We start from the raw sequence: 24,849 nt of genomic DNA on the forward strand, positions 1-24,849 counted from the left end.
ATGCAAAGTACTCCCCTCGGGAAGGAACAATCAGTTGCACACATAAAAACTGGGAAATGACTGCCTAGGAAGGATACTGCGGAAAGGGAACTGGGGGTCATAGTGGATCACAAGCTAAATATGGGTCAACAGTGTAACGCTGTTGCAGAAAAAGCGAACATCACTCTGGGCTGTATTAGCAGGAGTGCTGTAAGCAAGACATGAGAAATAATTCTTCTGCTCTACTCCATGCTGATTAGGCCTCAACTGGAGTATTGTGTCCAGTTCTGCTTGCCACATTTCAGGAAAGATGTGGACAAATTAGAGAGACTCCAGAGAAGAGCAACAAAAATGATTAAAGGTCTAGAAAACATGATCTGTGAGGGAAGATTGAAAAAATTGGGCTTGTTTAATCTGGAGAAAAGAAGACTGAGAGGGGACATGATAACAATTTTCAAGTACATAAAAGTTTGTTACAAGGAGGAGGGAGAAGAATTGTTGTTGTTAGCCTCTGAGGACAGAACAAGAAGCAATGGGCTTAAATTACAGCAAGGGAGGTCTAGGTTGGACATTAGGAAAAACTTCCTAACTGTCAGGGTAGTTAAGCACTGGAATAAATTGCCTAGAGAGGTGGTGGAATCTCCATCATTGGGGATTTTTAAGAACAGGTTAGACAAACACCTGTCAGGGATGGTCTAGACAATACTTAGTCCTGCCAGGAGTGCAGGGGACTGGGCTAGATGACCTCTGGAGGTCCCTTCCAGTGCTATGATTCTGTGCAGTATTACAGCAATATCGTGGAGCTGTGTTGGGGGGCTGGAATACAGTGTGTCATGGAGCTGTATTGCCGGCTGTGATGCAGTATGACAGGACTGTCATGGGGCTCTGTTGGGGTTGGGATGCCGTATTGCAGCACTGTCATGGATCTGTGTTTGTGTCTGGGATGCAGTGTCCTGCAGCTGATTGGGGGCTGGGATGCAGTTTTCAGCACTATCTCAGAAGTGTGTTAGGAAGTGGGATGCTGTGTTGCAGTTGTGTTTTTGGGCTGCAATGCAAAGTGATAGAACTATCATACAGCTGTGTTAGGGGGCTGGTATTTAGTGTTCCAGCACAGTCATGGATCTCTCCTGGGGGCTGGGCTGCAGTGTTGCTGTGATGTCATGGAGCTGTGTTGGCAGGGTGGGATACAGTGTGACAGCACTGTTGTGGGGCGATGTTTGGGGGCTGGGATGCAGTCTTACAGGACAGTCATGGAGCTGTGTTGGGTGGCTGGGACGCAGTGTTTATAGCACTGTTGTGGAACTATGTTGGGGTGATGCAGTGTTGCAGCACTGTCATGGTGCTGTGTTAGGGATTGTGATGCAGTATTACAGCATGTCACAGAGCTGTGTTGCAGCACACTTGTGCTGTGGGCATGTTGTGTTACTTTACTGCTTTTTTTCCTTGTTTACAGTCCAACCCAGTGATGATTGATGCCAAAGAGGTGTCTGCAGCGCACAGGGCCCGGTACTTCTGGGGTAACCTTCCCGGTATGAACAGGTTGGTGAGAGCATGGTGAGAGAACCCCGAGTTTTGGGCCGTTTGCTTCTTGCATGATAGCGGAGCAGGGGCCGGGGGATTGCCAGCATAACTCATGTTAATCGTGCCTCTTCAAACCAGCCTTTGGGGCCCTTCAGCCCCTTAGCAATCAGCCTGTTGCCTGTTGTTCAATGCTACTGAAGGCATGAAGGGGCCAGGTCACCCTTGCATGCTGGAAGCAGGGCAGCCCCAGGCCATGAGGGGTGCACGTAATCGGGTTGTAGATTTCACCCCCAGCTGTTTGCCCTGTACTCTGCAAAGCAGCCTTTGGGGGTACATGGGAGCTCAGAGCTCCTGATTTCTATCCTGAGCACATTCCCAGAAGGAGGCAGAGTCCCAGCTCCTCTCCCCACCAGGAATCCTGGCATGGCTCCCACCAGCCCAGCCCTTTCAGTTCGAGGAACGTTTGTCATGTGTTCCCATGGCCCTCGGCACCTGACTCATTGCATAGGCAGGCTGAGAGCCCAGGCCAGGGAGCCAGGACTCCTGCGTTCTCTTCCAGGCTCTGACATCAGCTTCCTCCTTGACCCTTGTCGAGTCCTTTCCCCTTGCGTGCCTCAGTTTCCTCCTGTGTAAGATGAGGGTGAGACTTCAGGCAGCGCAGAGGGGGGCAGATGCGTTGTGAGTGTTTGTCAAGTGTGGGGTGGTGGCGTTTGTGGTCCATTCTAGCATAGCCAGAGTCAGCTGGGGAGAGGCAGGGAGCATGTCCCTGCAGCAGCAATGTGATCAGAGGGGCGCAAGTGACTCCATCCAGCGAGAGGTTGTAACTGGCTCTCCTGGCTCTGGAGGAGGAAGTGGCAGTTCTCCAGATTGGGCCAGGAGTTGCTTTCTCCCCCCCCTCTTCCCCATTGCTAATGGATCTGTCCAGGACCCGCTCTGCTTCCTCAGTTCATTGCCAGTCCCAAGCTGCTCTGCCTCCTCCCCCCATCCATGGCTAATAGATCTGCCCATGAGCTGCTCCGCCGCCTCCCCTCATTGTAATGGATTAGTCCACAAGCTGCTTTCTCCTCCCCACCTCCACTGCTAATGGATCAGTGCACCCCACCCCCGCCCCGATTGACCCAGGGGCTGCTCCATTCTGAACAGATCAGTTCATGAGCTACGGCACCTGCTTTCTCCCACCCATTGCTGATGGATCAGTCCAGGAGCTGCTTTCGCTTCCCCATGAGCCTCTCTGCTTCTTCCTCTATTGCTTAGGCATCGGTCCACGAGCTGCTGTACCTCCTGCTGCCATGGCTAATGCATTGATCCATGACTTACTCTACCTCCGTCCCCATTGCTAATGGATCACTCCACAAGCTGCTCCCCCTCCCTCATGGGTAATGGATCAGCCCGCGACCTGCTCCCCCTCCTCCACCCGGGTTACGGATCAGCCCGCAAGCTGCACTCCCCCCTGCCATGGGTAACGGCTCTGCCCATAAGCTGCTCCCCCTCTCCCCAAGGGTAATGGATCTGCCCATGAGCTGCCCCCCCCACACAATGGGTAATGGGTCTGCCCATGAGCTGCCCCCCTCTCCCCAAGGGTAATGGATCTGCCCATGAGCTGCTCCCCTCCCACCATGGGTAACGGCTGTGCCCATAAGCTGCTCCCCCTCTCCCCAAGGGTAATGGATCTGCCCACGACCTGCCCCCCCACACAATGGGTAATGGATCTGCCCACGAGCTGCCTCCCCTCTCCCCAAGGGTAATGGATCTGCCCACGAGCTGCTCCCCTCCCGCCATGGGTAACGGCTGTGCCCATAAGCTGCTCCCCCTCTCCCCAAGGGTAATGGATCTGCCCACGAGCTGCCCCCCCCCACGCCAATGGGTAATGGATCCACCCACAAGGCTGCCTGGGGGCAATTATGGGGTGAGTGGGTGGTCAGTGGGACTGTGTGCCTGGGAGCCCTGCACAGCCCTGGACTGTTAGCACTGTCAGCGGGCCCTTGCCTGCCCTGCTGCACAGCCAGCCCACGGAGGGGGTACAGGCGCCCTGCGCACGGCCAGTCCCTGGAGGGGGTACAGGCGCCCTGCGCACGGCCAGCCCTTGGAGGGGATACAGGCGCCATGTGCGCGGCCAGTTCCCGGAGGGGGTACAGCCAGCCCCTGGAGGGGATACAGGTACTGTGTGCAGCCAGTCCCCGGAGGGGATACAGGCGCCGTGTGCGCGGCCAGTCCCCGGAGGGGGTACAGCCAGCCCCCGGAGGGGATACAGGCGCCGTGTGCGGGGCCAGCCCCCAGGGGATACAGGCGCCATGTGCGCAGCCAGTCCCCAGGGGGGATACAGGCGCCATGTGTGCGGCCAGTCCCCGGAGGGGGTACAGCCAGCCCCTGGAGGGGATACAGGCGCCCTGTGCGCGGCCAGTCCCTGGAGGGTGTACAGCCAGCCCCCGGAGGGGATACAGGCGCCGTGTGCGCGGCCAGCCCCCGGAGGGGATACAGGCGCCATGTGCTCGGCCAGCCCCCGGAGGTGGATACAGCCAGCCTCCGGAGGGGATACAGGCGCCATGTGCGCGGCCAGCCCCTGGAGGGGATACAGGCGCTGTGTGCGCGGCCAGTCCCCGGAGGGGGTACAGACACCGTGTGCGCAGCCAGACCCCGGAGGGGATATAGGCACCGTGTGCACAGCCAGCCCCAGAGAGGTATACAGCCAGCCCCTGGAGGGGATACAGGTGCCGTGTGGACGGCGAGCCCCCGGAGGGGGTACAGGCGCCGTGTGCGCAGCCAACCCCCGGAGGGGGTACAGGCGCTGTGTGCGCAGCCAGTCCCCTGAGGGAGTACAGGCGCCGTGTGCATGGCCAGCCCCGGAGGGGTATACAGCCAGCCCCTGGAGGGGATACAGGTGCCATGTGGACGGCGAGCCCCCGGAGGGGGTACAGGCGCCGTATGCGCAGCCAACCCCCGGAGGGGATACAGGTGCCGTGTGCGCGGCCAGTCCCCGGAGGGAGTACAGGCGCCGTGTGCATGGCCAGCCCCCGGAGGGGATACAGGTGTCGTGTGCGCCGCCAGTCCCCCTCAGGGAGTACAGGCGCCGTGTGCGCGGCCAGCCCCCGGAGGGGATACAGGCGCCGTGTGCGCGGCCAGCCCCCGGAGGGGATACAGGCGCCGTGTGTGTGGCCAGCCCCCGGAGGGGATACAGGTGTGTGTGCGCGGCCAGTCCCTGGAGGGGGTACAGCTAGCCCCTACAGGGGGTACAGGCGCCGTGTGTGCGGCCAGCCCCTGGAGGGGATACAGGTGCCTTGTGCGCGGCCAGCCCCCGGAGAGGATACAGGCGCCGTGTGCGCGGCCAGTCCCCCTCAGGGAGTACAGGCGCCGTGTGCGTGGCCAGCCCCCGGAGGGGATACAGGCGCGTCTGCGCAGCCAGGCCCTGGAGGGGGTACAGGCGCCGTGTGCGTGGCCAGCCCCCGGAGGGGATACAGGCACCATGTGCGTGGCCAGCCCCCGGAGGGGATACAGGTGCCGTGTGTGCAGCCAGCCCCCGGAGGGGATACGGGCGCCGTGTGCGCGGCCAGTCCCCCTCAGGGAGTACAGGCGCCGTGTGTGTGGCCAGCCCCCAGAGGGGATACAGGCGCGTGTGCGCGGCCAGTCCCCGGAGGAGGTACGGCCAGTCCCCGGAGGAGGTACAGCCAGCCCCTAGAGAGGGTACAGGCGCCGTGTGCGCAGCCAGCCCCCGGAGCGGATACAGGCGCAGTGTGCGCGGCCAGCCCCCGGAGGGGCGTACAGGCACCCTGGGTAAGGGGCACGGGTGGGAACCCAGCCCCCCGGAAGGCACACCTGGCAAGTGGCAGCAGGACTGAATGCAGAGCTAATGCCCATTCTCAAGCTCCCCACTTTTTTGTCTCCTAGGCCGTTGGCATCTACAGTGAACGATAAGCTGGAACTTCAGGAGTGCCTGGAGCACGGCAGGATAGCAAAGGTCAGCGTCTGAGCCCCCTTGGGGCAGCCAGGGCCAGGAGGCACTGGAGCGTAGCCCTGGGAGTTGGGCTGTGTCCCGACACAGGACGGCATCAGCCCCTGCGCTGAAGTGGGAGGGGGCACGCACTGCACTGTATCGCTTTGGGATTTAGGCCGAGGTGGGGCCATGGCCAATGGGGCAGACCACAGCAGATCCCAGCCAGCCAGTGAGACAGGCAGAGGGGGCCAGACATGGGGCACAATTCGGGAGCGGTTGGGAATCCCTTCATGAGGAGACTGGGTCTGTGACATTTGTGCAGCTCTTGGCAGTAGGGAGAAGGCGCCTGCTTTGGCCCTGTTGGACGTCTGAGAAGGATGCTCAGCTCGCTCCCCAGGGAGCTTGGAGGGGCTGTGCCATTGCTGAAGAAGGGCTGACCCCCCTTCCTGTGGGCTCACTTGAGACAGAATCCCTGGTCTGCGCTGTCATGGCCGCGCAGCCACCGCAGCGGGGCGCCAGAGTGCAGCAAGGGGCTTGGGGGGATGCTGGCGATTCCAGCCTGGCTGCAGGCGGGACCTAGTGACCAGGAGAGGGGAGCGACAGACTAGCCTAGTTGCTGCCAAGGGACCAGGCCGGATGTGGGAACTCCACCCTCCCTCCAGAGCAAGTCTGGAGCCGGCAGAGGTTGGGGATAAATGAGAATAATCCATAAAGGTCTGGGCCAGCGAGAAACCTGAGACTGCTCTGAGCAGCCAGGCTCCCTCGGAGCAGCTCTTGGGGGCTGCCCAGCTGGGCCCCCATCTAGGCCATGTTAGCTGGGCAGGGGAGTGGTTTGCTCAGAGCGTTTTGCTTTGTCCTTTCCAGTTCAGCAAAGTGCGAACTATCACCACTCGCTCCAACTCCATCAAGCAGGGCAAGGACCAGCATTTCCCCGTCTTCATGAACGAGAAGGAGGACATCCTGTGGTGCACGGAGATGGAGAGGTACTGCTGGCCTGAGGGGGTGGGGCGACTGCCTGGGTTTGCACCGTCTCTGGGCTGAGCTCCCAGGGCGGATGGGCCCTGTCAGCACCGGTAGCCTGGGAAGGGAGGCCTGGGGATGCGTACTGCTCGTCTGCTGGTTGTGCCGGAGGACTGGATGGCTCTGAATGCATCAGGGGAGCTCTGTCGTTAAGGGCCGAGGGGGAGCTGCATCTCAGAGCAGGAGCTCGTTTGTTGGCTTGAAGCAAACCAAGTTCTCTTAGCCCGACTGACTCCACCTCGCTCACCCCTCCATGAGTCAAGCTTCATGTCCTTCACCTGCCACTTCTCCAGCGGGCAGCGCAGCCCTGGACGCACACCTGAGCCCCTCTGCAGTTCTGCTTTGCCCTTTGCGAGCCCGGCTGTCTGCCCAGGTTTCCTCACCGAGCCCGTCACCTGGGGTCTGAGCACCTTTACAGTGCACCGACGTGGACCCGAGAAGGTTACCGTCAAGCCCGGATCCTGCCAGCTGCTAAGTGGCTCCAAAAGGAGGATTCCTGTGGCAGGAAATCAGCTAACCTGTGCTCTTCCTGTCCCCTCCTTTCCATGCAGGGTCTTTGGCTTCCCGGTTCATTACACAGATGTCTCCAACATGAGCCGCCTGGCCCGGCAGAGACTGCTAGGCAGATCTTGGAGCGTGCCGGTGATCCGCCATCTCTTTGCTCCCCTGAAGGAATACTTTGCCTGCATTTAAGACACACAGGAACTAGTGAAGTGGAACAAATCAGAAATAAAACCACCCATGAGAAGAGAAGTGAAAATGTGGAACAAGAGAAAAATCAGCACCCAGAAGAGAGAAAGGATTAAACCCGATGGGAATCCACCGCGTCTCCCCAAGCGAAAGGGTTCGGTGTCCTCTCCTGAATTTTCAATGTTCAGCTTTTAGCCTATTTAAAAAAAAACAAAAACCGTTTTTTTTTTTGGTAACCTTTTAATTTTCCGCTCTTTTCTGGATGGGTTTTTCTGTTAGTTTGGTTTCTGCTTCTCGAAGCTGCGAGCGAGGCAAGAGGCTTTCCCGAGCTTGTGAGCAAGCATTGTCGTAGCAGGAGGGCAAAGCCAGCAGGAAACGCTAGCAGAAACCCAAGCCTAGAGAGGGGAACGCGAAAGCAAGGTTCTGTCGGCCTGTCGCTCTGAGCTCGAGTTTTGTCTCTGGTCTGGTGAGCGTAGGAGCACAAAGCAGGGAGTGCTCAGCCTGCGCCGTAACTTCCAGCACTGAGCCTTACTTACTTCTACCAGCACCATCACTGGTGATGCAAAGCAAAACCTACTAGCAGGGAAGCCAAGAACATGCACCACACCACACACTTTTCTACAGTATTTCGGGTGCCTACCACACAGGAAACCTTGAAGAAAGCAGTTCCTAGATGCCGCTGTTACCTCTTGTTTACAGTTTATATATATATGATAGATATGAGAGATAGATAGATATATATATAAAAGGTACTGTTACTACTGTACAACCTGACTTCATAATGGTGCTTTTAAACAGTGGGGTGAGTCAAAACATCAGCTTCCATGTTGCCTTACGTGCCAGGGCTTTCCAGAGAGCTGCGCAGGAGGGGAACCAGTGCAGACTCAGTGCCGGGGGCAGGGGAGGTACTGGTCCCCCGCCCCCGCGGGCAGTGCGGGGGAGGGACGAGAGGCAGTCTCCGTCCCATGTCATGCAATAACCTTTTTATTTTCTAAAAGGAAGGCCCCCCTCCCATGCACTGGGAAGAAGCAGGTTTGGGGCTGCCCCCGCATGCCCGCCCGCCCGCCCGTTGGGGCCAGGGGGAGAGAAAGCCCTCGCCAGAGAATAACAACACACAAACGTACTGGTGCTTTTCTGTGTACGTCGCCTTTGGGTGCTCTTTTCTGAGGGGCTCCCCTCCCCCAGCCCCTGGGCTGGGGTTCAGCACCGGGCAAAGCGATGCTTTGGGTCACCTCCGAATTCACAGGCTGCAGTTTTATACTGAGAAGCTGATGCCATCTTTGATTCTTCTTGTCTCTTTGTTGTAGAATGAAGAACTTGACTGTAGGTTCATGCCGAGGTGGGGAGGAGGGCCGGGCAGATGCCCCCCATTGCTCATCCAGGCCCAGGGGCGTAGGGCAGAGCTCCGGCTGCCCTGTGGGGTGCTCCTGGCCCGGCAGGGAGGCTGGTTCTCTCTTTCTGTGGACGCTGTGAATTCTGTTTCTTTTAGTACTTGATTGAACTGCAGCTGTGCTGTCCCTTCCCACCAGCCATCAGCACACTGCCCCTCGTGGCCTGGGTGGAGGGCACATGCTCTGCGGGGCAGGAGGCGAAGGGCCGGCCTGGGGCGAGGGCTAGACGAGGAATTACATTGGCAGGCCCCCCTGAGGGAGACTCTCCAGCAGAGCCAGAAGAGCAGCATCTTCAGATGGGGGGATTTCAGGGGCTGGTGGCCCAGCACGAGCCTGACAGCCTGGGCAGGCAGAGCAGAGGCAACTTCCCCTGGGCACCTGCCTATGCAGCACGCTGGGGGAAAGCCAGCAGGTGCCGCGGGCACTTCGGGCACAAGCATCCGCTGCAGAGCGGCACCAGCTGGGCAGGGTGAGATTCCAGAGAGAACCTTAGGACAGCCTCGAGGGGTGGTACATTCAGGTGGGCACATGGCCAAAGCTAACCGGTCCAGGCCACGTGCCCAGCCACAGCCAGTTGGCACCAGTGGAGGATCTGGTCCTCCAGGGGCATTTGCCAGTGTGCCCTGGAACAGCAGGCCCGGGAGGAGCCTGGTGTCTGTCTTGGCCTCTCTGCTGAGTCTGCCAAGGGGAGAGCAGCTTGGAGGGGGCTTTCCCAACACCCATGGGTGTCGTCCCGCGGGCAGACGCCCCAGCCTGAGTCTTGTTACAAGGGCACTGATCAGCCACCATCTCGATAACTTCCCTGGGCTGCCATTGGCCAGCCCCTCTTAGCCGTGCCCAGGGCTGTCTGCCGCTGTCCACCCCCTCGGTAACACCCACCCCATCCCACCCATTGCCTCACCCCCTCAGTAACACCCACCCCACCCTGCCCATTTCCCCACCCCCTCGGTAACACCCACCCCACCCTGCCCATTTCCCCACCCCCTCGGTAACACCCACCCCAGCCTGCCCATTGCCCCACCCCCTCGGTAACACCCACCCCACCCTGCCCATTTCCCCACCCCCTCGGTAACACCCACCCCAGCCTGCCCATTGCCCCACCCCCTCGGTAACACCCACCCCACCCATTGCCCCGCCTCCTCGGTAACACCCACCCCGCCCATTGCCTCACCCCCTCAGTAACACCCACCCCACCCTGCCCATTGCCCCGCCCCCTCAGTAACACCCACCCTGCCCATTGCCCCGCCCCCTCGGTATCACCCACCCCACCCTGCCCATTGCCCCGCCCCCTTCATAATTGTCACCCCACCCAGCCCATTGCCCCACCCCCTCGATAACAGCCTCTCCACCCTGCTCATTGCCCCACCCCCTTGGTAACACCCACCCCACCCCGCCCATTGGCCAGCCCCCTAGGTAATGCCCATCCCCCTCTGCCCATTGGCCAGCCCCCTTGGTAATGCCCACCCCACCCTTCCCATTGCCCCGCCCCCTCAGTAACACCCGCCCCACGCTGCCCGTTTGGAAACACCCAGGGCTTGTCTCCTTAGCTAATTACTGCCCAGCGTGTGACTACAGCGCCCCAGCTGGCCAGGCAGTGGCAGCACCATCCTGTGTGGGCACTGCCCCAGCACAGGATTTCCCTATTGGGATCCAGGAGCTGGGCAGGTAGAGCCCAGCCACTGCTAAAGGACCCTGCCCCCCTGCCTAAGGGGAGGATCCACTGGGCCTGGAAACCAAATGTTTCCGGGGGACAACTAATGAGCTAACAGCGACAGGAGCTGCCGGGCAGGGACTTGCCATGGAGACAAGCCTGAGGCTCATTTTGAAAATATTTGTAAAGGAATTTTAGAAACAGGCTAAGGAGATTCCCTCCCTCCTGCCCGTGCCGGAGCATGAGGCCCCACTGCGCCCTGGCCCAGCTCGGCAACCCGCTGTGGAGCTGTGTGACGGGACCGTGCGGTGGGCAGCACACGGCCCCTCAGGGCCAGACCCACCAGTGACCCAAGCCAGGTCCAGCTCCCTGCCCAGAGAGTGATTCCACGGCACTTGGCACTGCCCTTCCTCTCCTGGGGAGGCAGCAGTGAGACTCCCAGAGCCAGGCCAACGTCCAGCGCTGCAGAATCCTCCCTCTGTGTGCCAGGAGGGGCTGGGCAGTGATTGCACATGCACCCCCAGACACACATGGACAGAGGGACACTGGCCACCCCCGACAGACAGTCAAAACCGCACTCACGTACCCACGCGAATGATGGAACCTTGCCTTCCCACCCTGTAACAGCCCCCCCCAGTGAAACATGTACACACACAGACAATGGAACACACACACTCCATGCACACACAGACAATGAAAGACACCCCATGTGCGCACACACAGAATGGAACACACCCCCATGCACGCACACACAATGAAACACACACACCCCATGCACACACACAGACAATGGAACACACACACACCCATGCGCACACATAGTGGAACACACACACCTCCATGCGCGCACACACAATGGAACACACACACCCCATACACACACACAAACAATGGAACACACACACACCCATGCGCACACACACAATGAAACACACACACCCCATGCACACACACAGACAATGGAACACACACACACCCATGCGCACACATAGTGGAACACACACACCTCCATGCGCGCACACACAATGGAACACACACACCCCATACACACACACAAACAATGGAACACACACACACCCATGCGCACACAGACAATGGAACACACACACCCCATGCACACACATAGACAATGGAACACACACACCCCCATGCGCACACACAGACAATGGAACACCTCCTCCCCATGTGCACACACAGACAATGGAACACACACATCCCCAGGCGCGCACACAGACAATGGAACACCTCCTCCCCATGCGCAGACACAGACCATGGAATACACACACTCCGTGCACACACACACAGTGGAACACACACACACCCCATGCACACACAGACAATGGAACGCACACACCCCCATGCGCACATACAGACAATGGAACACCTCCTCCCCATGCGCACACACAGACAATGGAACACACACACCCATGCGCACACACAGACAATGGAACACACACACTCCATGCACACACAGACAATGGAACACACACCCCATGCGCACAGATACAGATAATGGAGCACACCCCATGCGCACACACGGACAGTGGGAATGAACACACACATCTGAGCACACACTCACAGTGGCACACGTACCCTCAGAGGAGCATGCGTGTGCACATGCAGACTGGGGAACGCTCCACCCCATATGCACACAAAGACAAAGGAACACGCGTACATGGCCAGTGGCAGCCCCTGTCCTTGTACATACAGACCATGGCAGTCCTAGATTATCAGGATTGGAAGGGACCTCAGGAGGTATCTAGTCCAACCCCCTGCTCAAAGCAGGACCAATCCCCAACTAAATCATCCCAGGGAGGGCTTTGTCAAGCCGGGCCTTAAAAATCTCTAAGGATGGAGATTCCACCACCTCCCTAGGGAACCCATTCCAGTGCTTCACCACCCGCCTAGTGAAATAGTGTTTCCTAATATCCAACCTAAACCTCCCCCACTGCAACTTGAGACCATTACTCCTTGTTCTGTCATCTGCCACCACTGAGAACAGCCGAGCTCCAACCTCTTTGGAACCCCACTTCAGGTGGTTGAAAGCAGCTATCAAATCCCCCCCCCCCATTCTTCTCTTCTGCAGACTAAATAATCCCAGTTCCCTCAGCCTCTCCTCATAAGTCATGTGCCCCAGCCCCTTGATCATTCCCTGCCCCCATATGTCCACATGAGGACAGTGCCTCCCCCCCAGCGCACACTCGGCTGGCCTCCCATGCCCACGGGAATGGTGGCGCACACACCTGGACAGCGGCACACACAGCCAGGCCATATGCGTGCAGGCTGTGTGCACGGCCAGGGAACCGGAACGGCTCCTAGTGTGCTCGCATGCGCACACTGGCAGGCTCTGTTAGTGCAAGAACTTGGGAGGGCTCTGGGACGGGGCTGGCCATGCCTAGCCCTATGGGTCACCACTCAACCCTGGGCCAGGCGAGGGTCACAGATCCCTACCCTGAATTCTTGCATTCCCTTTAAGGGCTGTTCTACACCCACCGGCATGGGGCTGCTGACCCCACTGCGCCAGCCAACTGCTATTGGCTTGGTGAGAAGTGGCTGGGTCATATCTGCATACGGGCCTGGGGCACCCCCCTGAGAGTAGCTCTGTGCCCAGCCTGGTGGGAGTGGGGTAGGAGCCCTGCCTTGCCCAGCACCTGAGCACACTGCCTGTACCAGGCATCGCAGCCCCTGCCTGGGGCAGACCATCCCAGGTACTGTGGCCCCTGTTTGCAGCAGGGACAGCCTCGCCCCCATGTCACTGGGGCCGGGGCCCACTCCATTTCAGACATAGGGCCTCTGGTGGCACTAAATCGCTGGGTGGGAGAGAATGGCTCTTGCTGTGCTGGGCATGGCTATGGGAGCTGCCCCTGCTTTCACGCCAAGTACCAGAGACGAGCCAAAAGAGCCAATGAGTGCACACGCCCCGCAGCACGGGGGGCAGCCCCCTTCAAAGCCATAGATGCAGGGATCTGCTGAGGGAAACCGAGCGGGGTCCTGGGCACAGGGGGATCCTGCCTGCCGGGTCTGCGTCCCTCCCCCAGACACACGGGGCTGTGGGAAGAGCCAGTGCACCTAGGCTCACTCGCAGGAGTTCTAACGCCCTGGGTGAGGTGCCAGGGGAGCTGCCCTCACTCCCTGCCAGCGCATGGAAAGGTGAGGAGCACTGGGCCGTCAGCCATCCCCGCCTCCGCTCCAGCAGCCCTAAACCTGCCCCTGGAAGCAGGCTCCCTGCCTCCCCAGCCCCCTCAGCCTCCCCATGGCGGGTCCAGCTCCAGCAGGATGGTGGCCCTAAAGGTCTCTTCCTCCTCGGTTCCCATCCCCGGCGGCCTGAGAGCTGCAGGCAGCGGTCAGGGCAGAGCCACGCTGGCAGAGCCGGCAGGTTGAGGGCTTAGCCCTGCCCGTTGTGGCGGCACTGGCCCGTGGGAAGGGCCCTGCCGCTCCGTGCGCAGGACGAGGACGGGCTTGGACCAGCCTGAGGGTTCTAAGGCCTGGGGTCTCAGCAGGTGTCAATGCCATGGCAGCCGTTCCCCACCACGCCCACTGGGGCTGCGCCAGCCTGCAGCACCAGCTGTGTGGCCAAGGCCTCTGGCTGGGAGGAGCCTGGGCCGAGCGCTCCCAGGGTCCCCTGAGGAGGGTGGGGGCCGTGCGGCGCAGGCCCCTTGGCACTCGGGGCTGGTTCTTAAAGGAAAACTGCAGGGCTTGGTGCTAAAGCGCAGGGGGTCGAGCGGCTCGCCGCCATCCCTGTCACTGTCTCGCTCCCCATAACTGTGAATGGTGCCGGGGTCTCTCAGGGCCTGACACTTCTCTCTGCTGGGCAGGGCAGGGCACCGTGGGTGGAAGGGAGGCTACCGGGGCCTGCCTGTGGGTGCTTGCTAATTTCACAGCAGGTCCATCTCCAATGGAGGGTAGCACGTCCCTTCCAGCAGCTGGCCCTGCCGGCCGGCCCCTCCGCTCCCTGCCCTGCCTCTCAGGCGCTCCCATGGCAGCTTCCCGGGGGACTGGGGTCTCTCTCATGGTTTGCTCTTCTCTGCAACTCGCTGGGGAGGGAGTTTGAGTCTCTTATTCATATTGCAGTTTTCCTTTAAGGGGGGGCAGGGGCTGCCCCCCCCAAGAGGCAGCAGGGGCCTGTCACGGCCCAGCATGCACGACTCATGAGGGGAGATGGCCCGGGGGGTGGGGGTCAGCCATGGGTGCCTCTGCCCTCCTATCTCTCTACTATGTGACTGGTGCTAAGTGGGGAATCTGTGAACCCCCAATAACTGTGCATGAACTGGGGGGAGGCTGCGGAAGGTCGCGGAGGGAGGGTGGGCGCATTTGGAGTGGCAGGCGCTGCAGGCCAAGCAGAGCCACGTTAGCAGCACCGGTTCTTTCATCTTTACATTTTGGTAAAGGTGGCAGGACGGGGGTCCCAGGCTCCCACCCTCCTGCCTGGGTCTCAGCAGAGACCTGTGGAGCCATTGCTTCTCTGACCTCTTGTTCAGCTGTGAGCCTGGCAATGCTATACCTGGGGAGGCCTGGGGCCCAGCACCACCCTCCCACCAGCTTTCCACCAGGAGCCACCACTGGCTGCAAGGGAACAGGTCCTGCGTGAGGCTGGTGTGAATGTGGGGGGACCAGGCCTGCAGGGGGGTGCAGGGACCCCCCCCCATGGCAGAGCCCAGTGGGAAAAGCAGGTTCCTGTTGCTCCACAAACTGGAAACTCTGGGAATGGCCCTTTGGCAGCGTTTTCAGGCAGTTTGTTTTTCAGATTCCCCAGTCTCTGTCTCCGGGAGCATGTGACATAAGCCACCCGCATCCCAGCCTGTAGCCTCGGGACACAGACAGGGAGAATTGAGATTTTTTTTTTTTAAATACCCAACACTTTTTTTTTTTCAAAAAGCAAAAAGCAAATTTTGTTGCACAGCCCTATATCGAAAACAAAAAAGCCTAAATTCCTTAACAATCCGCCGAGGGAGTAGGTGACAAACAAGGTGCTAAAACATTTTATTAAAAATCTATATTGTTAAATGAAGTCTGCTGTCTGGACAATGACTGTTTGTTTTGTTTTCTTGTGGAGTTTCAAAGAGCACTATTATTATTTTACTCTTCTATATTATTATTAAAAAAACAAAAGGCATTTTAACTTTGTACTTGAAACTGAAATGAGAGATTTCATGTGTTTTAGCCTAGGCATTGAAGTAGCTGATGCTTAACTATTTGTGGGAAATCATTTATTCATCCTGAAGAATAAACTCTTCTGTAGAGACGTTGGTAATAACGTTGCCTGTTCCCTATGATTTGGCTTGAGTCCCCAGCACTAGGGCCTCTCTAGTGTACATTCCATGCAGCTGACACCCACCTCTCCCCACCTTTTCATTTTCTTTCTTTCCTTTTTTTATGATTAGGGTTATTTGGTTTCTGGTTCCAGCATCCTTCAGCCGCTATGTTTTGGTTTTTTTAGGGTCGCTTCTATATTTATTGACAATAAATAATGTACATTTCACAGTATGGTTCTGCAACCTGGCAGGAAGGGGCCCCTCGGCCTCTCCCCGCCCCGGTGTTCTGTTGTATCTCTGTGTAAGTATTGCTCGTGACATAGCTGTTATGAACTAATTAAAAAGGTCAATGCGTGCAGCAGATGTAGGAAGTCTGTCCGTTTCGCCTTCATCCATTTCTTTTTCCTTTGGTGCCCAGAAGAATATACAAAAGAAAAGCTCCTTTCTAATGTACTTGTGCTGGAGAACACTTGAATAAATGTACTGTTTTTGTGCAAAAAAAGGAAAAAAAAAAAAAGAAAAAAGTCCCACGGTCATGTGCTTTGTGTCGCCTCCTCTTGTCTCGGTGTGTGGGGTCCTTGGCATTGTGGGTGCCCATCGGTCCCATCTGTGTTGCTGTCAGATCTCACTAGTGGGAACCGGCCCCTGGGCATGGAGGCGTCTGTGGGGACATTACAGCCGGCCAACCCCAGTGTGACATGAGTGTTGGGACATTGATGCTGCTCCTCTGCCTGCATTATGGTCCAGGCCCTGCTCGTGGCAGCACCGAGTCCAGCAGAGCCATTGCAGATCGGCATGTAATGCACTCCCAGTGTGCTGGGGGTGCACCTCGCACCATCAGCTCCTGGGCACGTGCCTACTGAGGGAAACGGGCCTTGGCCTCAAAGCGTCAGTCAGGGTCAGATGGCCAGGGCCTCTCCTGGCAAATACCCCTGAGCACCTCCTCCTACCCCCAGCGCTGAATCCTAGGGTGAATTCTTGCTGCAGACCCTTGTGTGAGAAGTGGCGCTCCAGGTTATTAGACTAGGAGAACTTGGCAACCTGAGTTCATCCACTGCGGCAAAGCCTGGCCCAGGGAGGCCTGCCTCGTGTAGCCAGCTAGCTGGCCTATCATCTGTGCTTGTCACAAAGCAGCATCTTTTCCATCCCATGCCGGGCTAGCAGCGCCCTGCCGAGCGCTGCATCCGGTACCTGCCCCGGTCCCTCCACTCTGCCCCCGCACAGCAGGGCTGGCACTCCGTACGCTTGATTCTTGTTCTGTTACAGACCCCAATTCCAGCTCCTGTTCCATCTCTGCCCTCCCAGGTCCTGGCCCTTTGCTATCTCTGCCGGCACACCTGAGCTCCACTTACTGGCACACACCCGGGATTCGGTGAGGGGCACAAACCTGTAGGTGTAGCCATGCTGAAAAGGGGCTGCCACGGTGCAGGATCCCGAATCTGCCCTCTGCAGCGTGAGACCCAGGTCACTGTGTGGCGCAATAGGCCAGGAGCTGTGAGAGCAGGAGGAGGCCTTGGCCGGTGAGAATTGGCAGCTCCCGCTGCGCCGGCCTAGTCTCCTGGCAGGCACTCTCTGGAATGTGGGCTAGGCACAGGGTGGCAGACAGGCATGGCAGTCCCATGCCAGTAAATGGGGAGGTGTCCTGGCACTGGCTGGAGAAGGCCCCTGGGGGAACACAGTGCAGGGGCGCTGCATGCCGAGCGACTTGGCTCCAGCCGTTCTCAGCCTGGTGTCCGGGTTCTACCATCACTCCACAGCTGAGGGCAGACAGGTCCCAGTGCCGAGCATGGGGCACCCTGGCAGGGCCTGGCACTGATCCCAGCTCAGAGCCTTCCAGCCAGCTGGCAGGCCCTGGGCCAAGGCTGCTGCATCTGCAGGTGCCAGTGCCATAGGCACAGGGTGCTGACCGCTCCGCTGCACTTGGGCCGTGGCCTCTGGGGAGCCCAGAGAAGCCAGGGAGTGATTGTCCCTCCAGACCCAGTGGGGCCGTGTCTGCACCCAGCTGCCCTGTGCCCCCAACCCGAGCAAAAAGGGCACAGCAGGCCCCGTTGCCCCTCCGTGCCTTCTAGCCGCCCATGGCAATGAGCCCACACCCGGCAGCATCTCCGTGTCCTGGGAGTTCCCCGTGTCATAGCACCCCCGCCGGCCAGAGACCTGCCCCACACTGAGCCGCACGGGAGGGCAGGGTCCCTGACGGGGCATCCAGCCTAGGCTTGGGCCAGCTCTTCCAGGGGCTAGTTACCCTCCCCACCAACAACGTGCATCTTTGTCGCGCTTCCAGTGCCAGCCCCTACTTGGTGTTGGCCCTTCCTCTGCGAGCTGCCAAGCTCATTGGTAGGTCTCTGTGCCCCACGCAGGGGCTTAGCGCCGGGGCTCACGTCACCTCCTACCTTAGTGTAGAGTCTGCAGTGGCTACACCTGAACAGCCAAACGTTGCTCAGTGCTAGCGCCTCCCCAGGCCAGACCACGGCCGTGCTGGCCTTGGCCCACCTATGTGGGTGAGGGGCGATGTGCCTGGTGCTGGGCCTGCGAGGGGTTGGGTTTGCCTTGGAGACTGGCACGGCCCTGCTGGCTGCGCTGCCTGGTGCCCCTTTGCTCAGAGGACGCGGACGGTGAGGCCTGTCTAAGCGCCGTCTCCTAGAGATGTGACCAGAGTCTCCTCAGAGCCGGGGGGAGGCTCAGTCGGCCTGGCCAGGCGTCCTGGATTACAGCTCCTGCCAGCAGCGTCTCCACCCCACGTGCTGCAGTAGGGTGCAGATCTGTCACGGCACAGCCTGGCTTCCGTGGGATCCGGCCGGTAGTCACGGGAACACCCCTTAAAATGGGGGGGGCCCATGTGGATGGGTCAGTTCCAGCCCCTGGAGTGGGAGGAATGGGGGGATGAGATTGCTGGGGGGGGAGAGGAGGCCCTGGGTGGATTTGGGGCCTGCCCAGGGGAGGTTCGGGGGAGGGGGAGAGCAAAGCATTGACTCTTGTCCCACAGGACTGGCCCAGCTCCCTGCAAGGGGGACCATGCCCCCACCCCGCCCCGCCATCTCGCCTGTGCACAGACCCATCGAGGACGGTGTCAGTTTTACTGCAGCGAGATGCAGCACTGAGGGGCTCTGACCCGTCCCCCTTCAGCAGACCAGCGCGACCCCCTGTGCCCAGACACAGGGCAGAACACGGCTCCCAGCACGTGCATCGGCTCTGGGCCCCGCGCTGCTCTGATGCCTCGGACATGGCAGCCCACACTCCACCCGGTACCGACCTCGCTGCACCAGGATTGCCGCCCTCGCCTGCAGGCCGCCGGGCCGAGGACACCGCGGTGCCTGGCATCAGTTGTTTTCGGTAGCACATGATCTTGTGTCCACACCCAGCCCCTGCCCCAGCGATGGGCCCAGTCGGCTCGCTGGGGTGGGTATTGGCACGCAGTGAGCACAGGCAGCCCCACATGCTAGGCCGGTCATGGGGGGTCAGGCCTGTAGCAAGGGGCTGAGAGGGGGAGACATGCGCTCGGCTGTGGCTGGCAGGGAAGGAGAGCAGGGCCACGCCCATGGCGGCCAATGCCTGGCTGAAGCCAGGACCTGAGGAGGACCTGGAGGAAAGGCTGGCCTGGCCCCAGGCAAGCTGCCAGTGGTTGGTAGGCCTGGACATGGGAGGGGGCGCCCTGCTGGAGGGGACAGGTGGGTGCTGAGAGTGGAGTCCAGCTGGGAGAAAGACTCCTTTATGGCAGCTTTGTTTTGGGACTCTGACTCTGGACCCTGCTGCCCTGGAGGGAGGGGGAGGGGGAGGAGTTGAACTTTTTGGTGACTTGGCCAGACAGCTGAGCCACATGCCACCAGCGTGTGCTGGGCGTCCTATCAGGGAAACTGAGGCAGAGCAACTGCAGCACCACGGAAAAGGTGCAGAGAAGAGCAATGAAAATGATTAGGGGGCTGGACCAGCTGCCAGGTGAGGCCAGATTAAAAAGACAGGAACTGTTCAGCTAGGAAAGCACCACCTAAGTGGGAGGTATGAGTAAGGTTGGTACAAGCATGACTGGTGCGGAGAATGTGACTATTTACCCCTTCTCATAACACAAGAACTAGGGTCACCCAATGACATTAATAGGCAGCAGGTTTAAAACAAACTCAAGGAAGTTCTTCTTCACATAGTGCACAGTCAGGCTGTGGAACTCCTTATCAGGGGATGTCAGCTCCCCAGACATCTGTTGGGAAGATAACACAGCAGGGCACAGATTATCCAACAAGTTCTTGGACTGTATCGGAGACCATGTTTTATTTCAGAAGGTGGAGACAGCTAGTAGGGGGAGGCTGTTCTAGGTTTGATTTCGACAAATAGGAGCTGGGTGAGAATTGGAAAGTGGAAGGCAGCTTGGGTGAAAGTGATTGTGAAATGATAGAGTTCATGATTCTAAGGAATGGTAGGAAGGAGAACAGCACAATAAGACCATGGATATCAAGAAGGCAACTTCAGGAAACTCAGGGAGTTGGTAGGTAAGATCCCATGGGAAGCAATTCTATGGGGAAAAACAATAGAAGACAGTTGGCAGTTTTTCAAAGAGACGTTATTAAGAGCATAAGAGCAAACTACCCCACTGTGTAGGGAAGATAGGATGTATGGCAAGAGACCACCCTGGCTTAACCAGGAGATCTTCAGTGATCTAAAAATCAGAAAAGAGTCCTACAACAAGTGGAAACTAAGTCAAATTACAAAAGATGAATATAAACAAATAACACAAGGATGTAGGGACAAAATTAGAAAGGCCACGGCACATAACGAGATCAAACTAGCTAGAGACATAAAGGGTAACTAGAAAACATTCTGCAAATAGATTAGAAGCAAGAAAAAGACCAGGGACAGGGCAGGCCCATTACTCAATTGTGGGGGAAACAATAAGAGAAAATGTGGAAATGGCAGAGGTGCTTAATAACGTTTTTGTTTCGGTTTTCACCAAGAAGGTTGGGGGTAATTGGACATTTAATGTAGTGAATGCTGGTGAAAATTAGGTTGGATCAGAGTCTAAAATAGGGAAATAACAAGTCAAAAATTGTTTAGACAAGTTGCAGAGTGGTAGCCATGTTAGTCTGTATCAGCAAAAAGGACAAGGAGTACTTGTGGCACGTTGTGGTACATGCATCTGACGAAGTGGGTATTCACCCACGAAAGCTCATGCTCCAATACATCTGTTAGTCTATAAGGTGCCACAGGACTCTTTGCTGCTTTTACAGATCCAGACTAACGTGTGATGGGGCAAGGCCAGATGGCTACAGTAAAGTACTGAGGAACAGGTATGTTAGCCCCAGGCTATACAAATCCCTAGTACCCTGGTAACCAAATGGCAGTTGCTCCAGGTTAATCAAGGCACCTGGGACCAATTAAGATCTTTCTAGAAGGCAGTGGAGATAGCTACATTGATTAGAACACCTGCAGCCAATCAAGGCAGGCTAATCAGGGCACCTGGGTTTAAAAAGGAGCTCACTGCAGTCAGGCGGGAAGGAGCCAGAGGAGAGGAAGTGCGTGTGAGGAGCTGGGAGCAAGAGGCACAAGGAGCTGAGACAGAGGGTGTGCTGCTGGAGGATTGAGGAATTATCAGACAATCAAGCATTATCAGACACCAGGAGGAAGGTCCTGTGGTGAGGATAAAGAAGGTGTTTGGAGGAGGCCCTGGGGAAGTAGCCCAGGGAGGTGTAGCTGTCATGCAGCTGTTACAGGAGGCACTATAGACAGCTGTGATCCACATGGCCCTGGGCTGGAACCCGGAGTAGAGGGTGGGCCTGGGTTCCCCCCAAACCTCCCAACTCCTGATCAGACACAGGAGGAGTTGACCCAGACTGTGGGTTCCACCAGAGGGGAAGATCACTGAGGTGGGCAAATCTGCCAATAAGCGCAGGACCTACCAAGGTAAAGGAGAAACATTGTCACACATGGCTACCCCTCTGATACTTGTGGTACCTTAGAGACTGACAAATTTATTTGAGCATAAGCTTTTGTGGGCTAAAATCCACTTCATCGGGTTTTAGCCCACAAAAGCTTATGCTCAAATAAATTTGTCAGTCTCTAAAGTGCCACAAATACTCCTTGTTCTTTAGACAAGTTAGATGTCTTCAAGTGACCAGGACCTGATGAAATGCATCCTAGAATACTCAAGGAGTTGACTGATGAGCTATCTGAAACATTAGTGATTATCTTTGAAAAGTCATGGAAGACGGGAGAGATGTGACGTTATTAACATAAACTGTGACCATATAGATCATTGTTCCAACCACTGTTATATATTTGCAGCAACTATTGTACAAAGCTTGTCGTATGAGGTGTCTATGAAGAGGTTCTGATTTGCTGGTTGTAACTATGCTGTCTGTATGTGTGTATCAGTTTTGTAGTTGAAGTTATGAATATTGGCTCTGTACTTGTATCTCAATGTGTTTGATTCTAGATAGCATTAGTGAAGTATTTGGTCAGCTTCCTGAGAAAGGAATTTGCAAATTAAGTGCCCAATCAAGAAACACTTAACTGACAATGGACCTTGAGAGATTCCAATCCACATAAGAAGTCTTCCTGGGCCGTTCAAGGGAGCATGTGACCAATGGCTGCCACCTGCAAACTGAGTCATGGATGGACATGTGACTTGCCCATGTGACTCCAAACTCCATCTTGCTGCTGTGATTTTCCACAGTAAGAACGGAGGGGTGTCCTTCCACAGGGCAGAGAATATAAAAGGCCCTGGAAACCCCTCCATTTTGTCTTCAATCCTGCTTCTTACTTTGGGAGGAACCTTGCTACAAACGGAAGCTCTGAACAAAGGACTGAATGACCCAGCCCAGTTGTGGATGTTCCAGAGACTTGATTTAAACCTGCAGTTTATTCCATCGCTGCTACAAGCCTGAACCAAGAACTTTGCCATTACTGTATGGAATTGATTCCATTTAACCAATTCTAGCTCTCAGCTCTATTTCTTTCTTTTTATGAATAAACCTTTAGATTTTAGATTTTAAAGGATTGGCAACAGCGTGATTTGTGGGTAAGATCTGACTTGTATATTGATCTGAGTCTGGGGCTTGATTCTTTGGGATCGAGAGAACCTTTTTTCTTTTACTGGGATATTGGTTCTCATAACCATTCATCCCCAGGACAAGTGGCACTGGTGGTGATACTGGGAAACTGGAGTGTCTAAGGGAATTGCTTGTGTGACTTGTGGTTACCAGTGGGGTGAGACCAAAGTCCTCTTTGTCTGGCTGGTTTGGTGCCTTAATAGGACCCCCAGCTTTGGGCTGTGACTGCCCTGCTCTAAGCAGTTTGTCCTGAATTGATGCTCTCAGTTGTGTCCCGCCAGAGCAGCATCGTTACACTGGAAAAGGGCAAATCTAGCGCCAGTCTATAAAAAGGGAAATGAGGACAACCCGGGGGATTACAGACCAGTCAGCTTATCTTCTGTACCTGGAAAGATAATGGAGCAAATAATTAAGCAATTGATTTGCAAACATCTACATAAGAACCTAAGAACAGCGCATAGTCAACTTGTGGAACGCCTTGCCTGAGGAGGTTGTGAAGGCTGGGACTATAACAGGGTTTAAAAGAGAACTGGATAAATTCATGGTGGTTAAGTCCGTTAATGGCTATTAGCCAGGATGGGTAAGGAATGGTGCCCCTAGCCTCTGTTTGTCAGAGGGTGGAGATGGATGGCAGGAGAGAGATCACTTGATCATTGCCTGTTAGGTTCACTCCCTCTGGGGCACCTGGCATTGGCCACTGTCGGTAGACAGATCCTGGGCTAGATGGACCTTTGGTCTGACCCAGTGTGGCCGTTCTTATGTTCTTCTTCAAATACTTGCTCATATCCATTCCAGTTAGGTGTGTGTGCGCCGCGTGCACGTTTGTCGGAGATTTTTACCCTAGCAACACTCAGCGGGTCAGCTGGGCGCCCCCTGGAGTGACGCCACCATGGCGCCTGATATATACCCCTGCCGACCCGTCCGCTGCTCAGTTCCTTCTTACCTCTCGTGTCAGTCGTTGGAACAGTGGAGCGCGGCTTAGCTGATCTCCACTTCCCTAGCTCTTCGCTCGTTTATATAGTTATTGTGTACATAGTTCGTTTTCTATAGTTCTAGTTAGCATTTAGATTAGTAGTTCTTATAGTAGTTGTGTATATAGTTAGAGGGGATCGGGGGCTAGCCCCTTCTCCTCCCCCGGTACCGGGGCCCATGCCCGGTTCACCAGGCTTCAAACCCTGCACGGCCTGTCATCGGCCGATGCCCACAGGAGACCCACACGACTCCTGTTTAAAGTGCCTGGGCGAATCCCACCTTGCGGACAAGTGCCGAATCTGCAAGGCTTTCAAGCCCCAGACAAAGAAAGAGCAGGACATTCGCCTCAAGCAACTTTTGATGGAGGCAGCTCTAACTCCTCCATCCTCGGCACCGACTCCGGCATTGGGGCGAGTGGCCCCTCCGCACCGGAACACATGCAAAGGCTCCTCGGCACCAGCCTTCACCAGCTCAGCCTTCTGGCCAGCACTGATCCCTCTCCCTGAGGAGCAAGAGGCACAAGGCTCCTGCGGCACCTGTATCTACGCCGCAGTCGGAGTGTACATCCAAGGCGGACCGCCCGGCACTGTCAACTGCCGCGGCACTGCTTACCTCCGCACCGTTGATTCCGGTCTCTCAGGAGCCGTCGAGTCCGGTGCCTACCAGCTCCTCGGTGCACGCTGTGGTCGAGCTCGTCGTGCCCTCGATGCTGGAGACTTTCTCCACGGCTCAGGAACTAATTGCTTTGACGGAGCCTGAGCTGCCCCAACCCCCGGCACTGCCGGTGCGGGTTGTTCAGTCATTGGGCAAGCCCGCCATGATGAGGCCATCTTCGCCGGGCACTATCAAACGCCGCCGGTCCCGATCCAGGTCCCTCGGACACTCTCGGTCCCGCCATCGCTCCCGATCCCGGCACCGCTCACAGTCCCAGTACCACTCTCCATCCCAGTACCGGTCATACTCGCGGCACCACTCGAGATCCCGGTCTCCATCGCGGTACTCTCGGCACCGGTCCAGATCCCGGCACCGCCGTACCTCTCGCAGCCGAACTCGACATGGAGACGTGAGGCACCGGTTGACCTCCTGGCACCGCGCTGGTCGCAGGTCCCGGTCCCGTTCCCGGCACCGCTATGACTCTCTCGGTACCGTTCGCTGGTACCGCACAGACAGGAGTCCAATGGACGCAGAGACCTGGTCCAATCGACTTCAGCTCCTCTGTGGCCTTCGCGTCATCCATCTGTCTCCTCCCATGCAGACAGTGCCTCCTACGGGGATTCGGATACGCATGCCCATGGCCCATGCGCCAGGCACTGATGAGGTCTGTGGTCCTTTTGGACACCTTGGGCATATCATCAAGGCCAGGGCGAACCGACTGGCCCATCACGCTCCAGTCACTCAGAGCACCGCGTGC

General features: G+C 57.2%; 1 protein-coding gene across 5 annotated transcripts in view; it reads left to right on the forward strand.

The window, feature by feature from the left end:
• DNMT3A (DNA methyltransferase 3 alpha) overlaps positions 1-7,231 on the forward strand; it is a 284,321-nt gene extending 277,090 nt beyond the window's left edge. For 3 of the 5 annotated variants that reach the window (XM_050948761.1, XM_050948762.1, XM_050948763.1), the window contains 4 exons: positions 1,433-1,518; positions 5,383-5,452; positions 6,293-6,411; positions 7,000-7,231. In XM_050948761.1, coding sequence (XP_050804718.1) covers positions 1,433-1,518; positions 5,383-5,452; positions 6,293-6,411; positions 7,000-7,141 — 417 coding nt within the window. In that variant the 3' untranslated portion in view covers positions 7,142-7,231. Of the gene's footprint in view, positions 1-1,432; positions 1,534-5,382; positions 5,453-6,292; positions 6,412-6,999 lie in introns of those variants that run through there. The other 2 variants (XM_050948759.1, XM_050948765.1) reach the window with 2 other exon arrangements.
• The last annotated feature ends 17,618 nt before the right edge of the window (positions 7,232-24,849 follow it).

Source organism: Gopherus flavomarginatus, chromosome 4 (assembly GCF_025201925.1).
Source record: "Gopherus flavomarginatus isolate rGopFla2 chromosome 4, rGopFla2.mat.asm, whole genome shotgun sequence".
NCBI classification, from domain to species: Eukaryota; Metazoa; Chordata; order Testudines; family Testudinidae; genus Gopherus; species Gopherus flavomarginatus.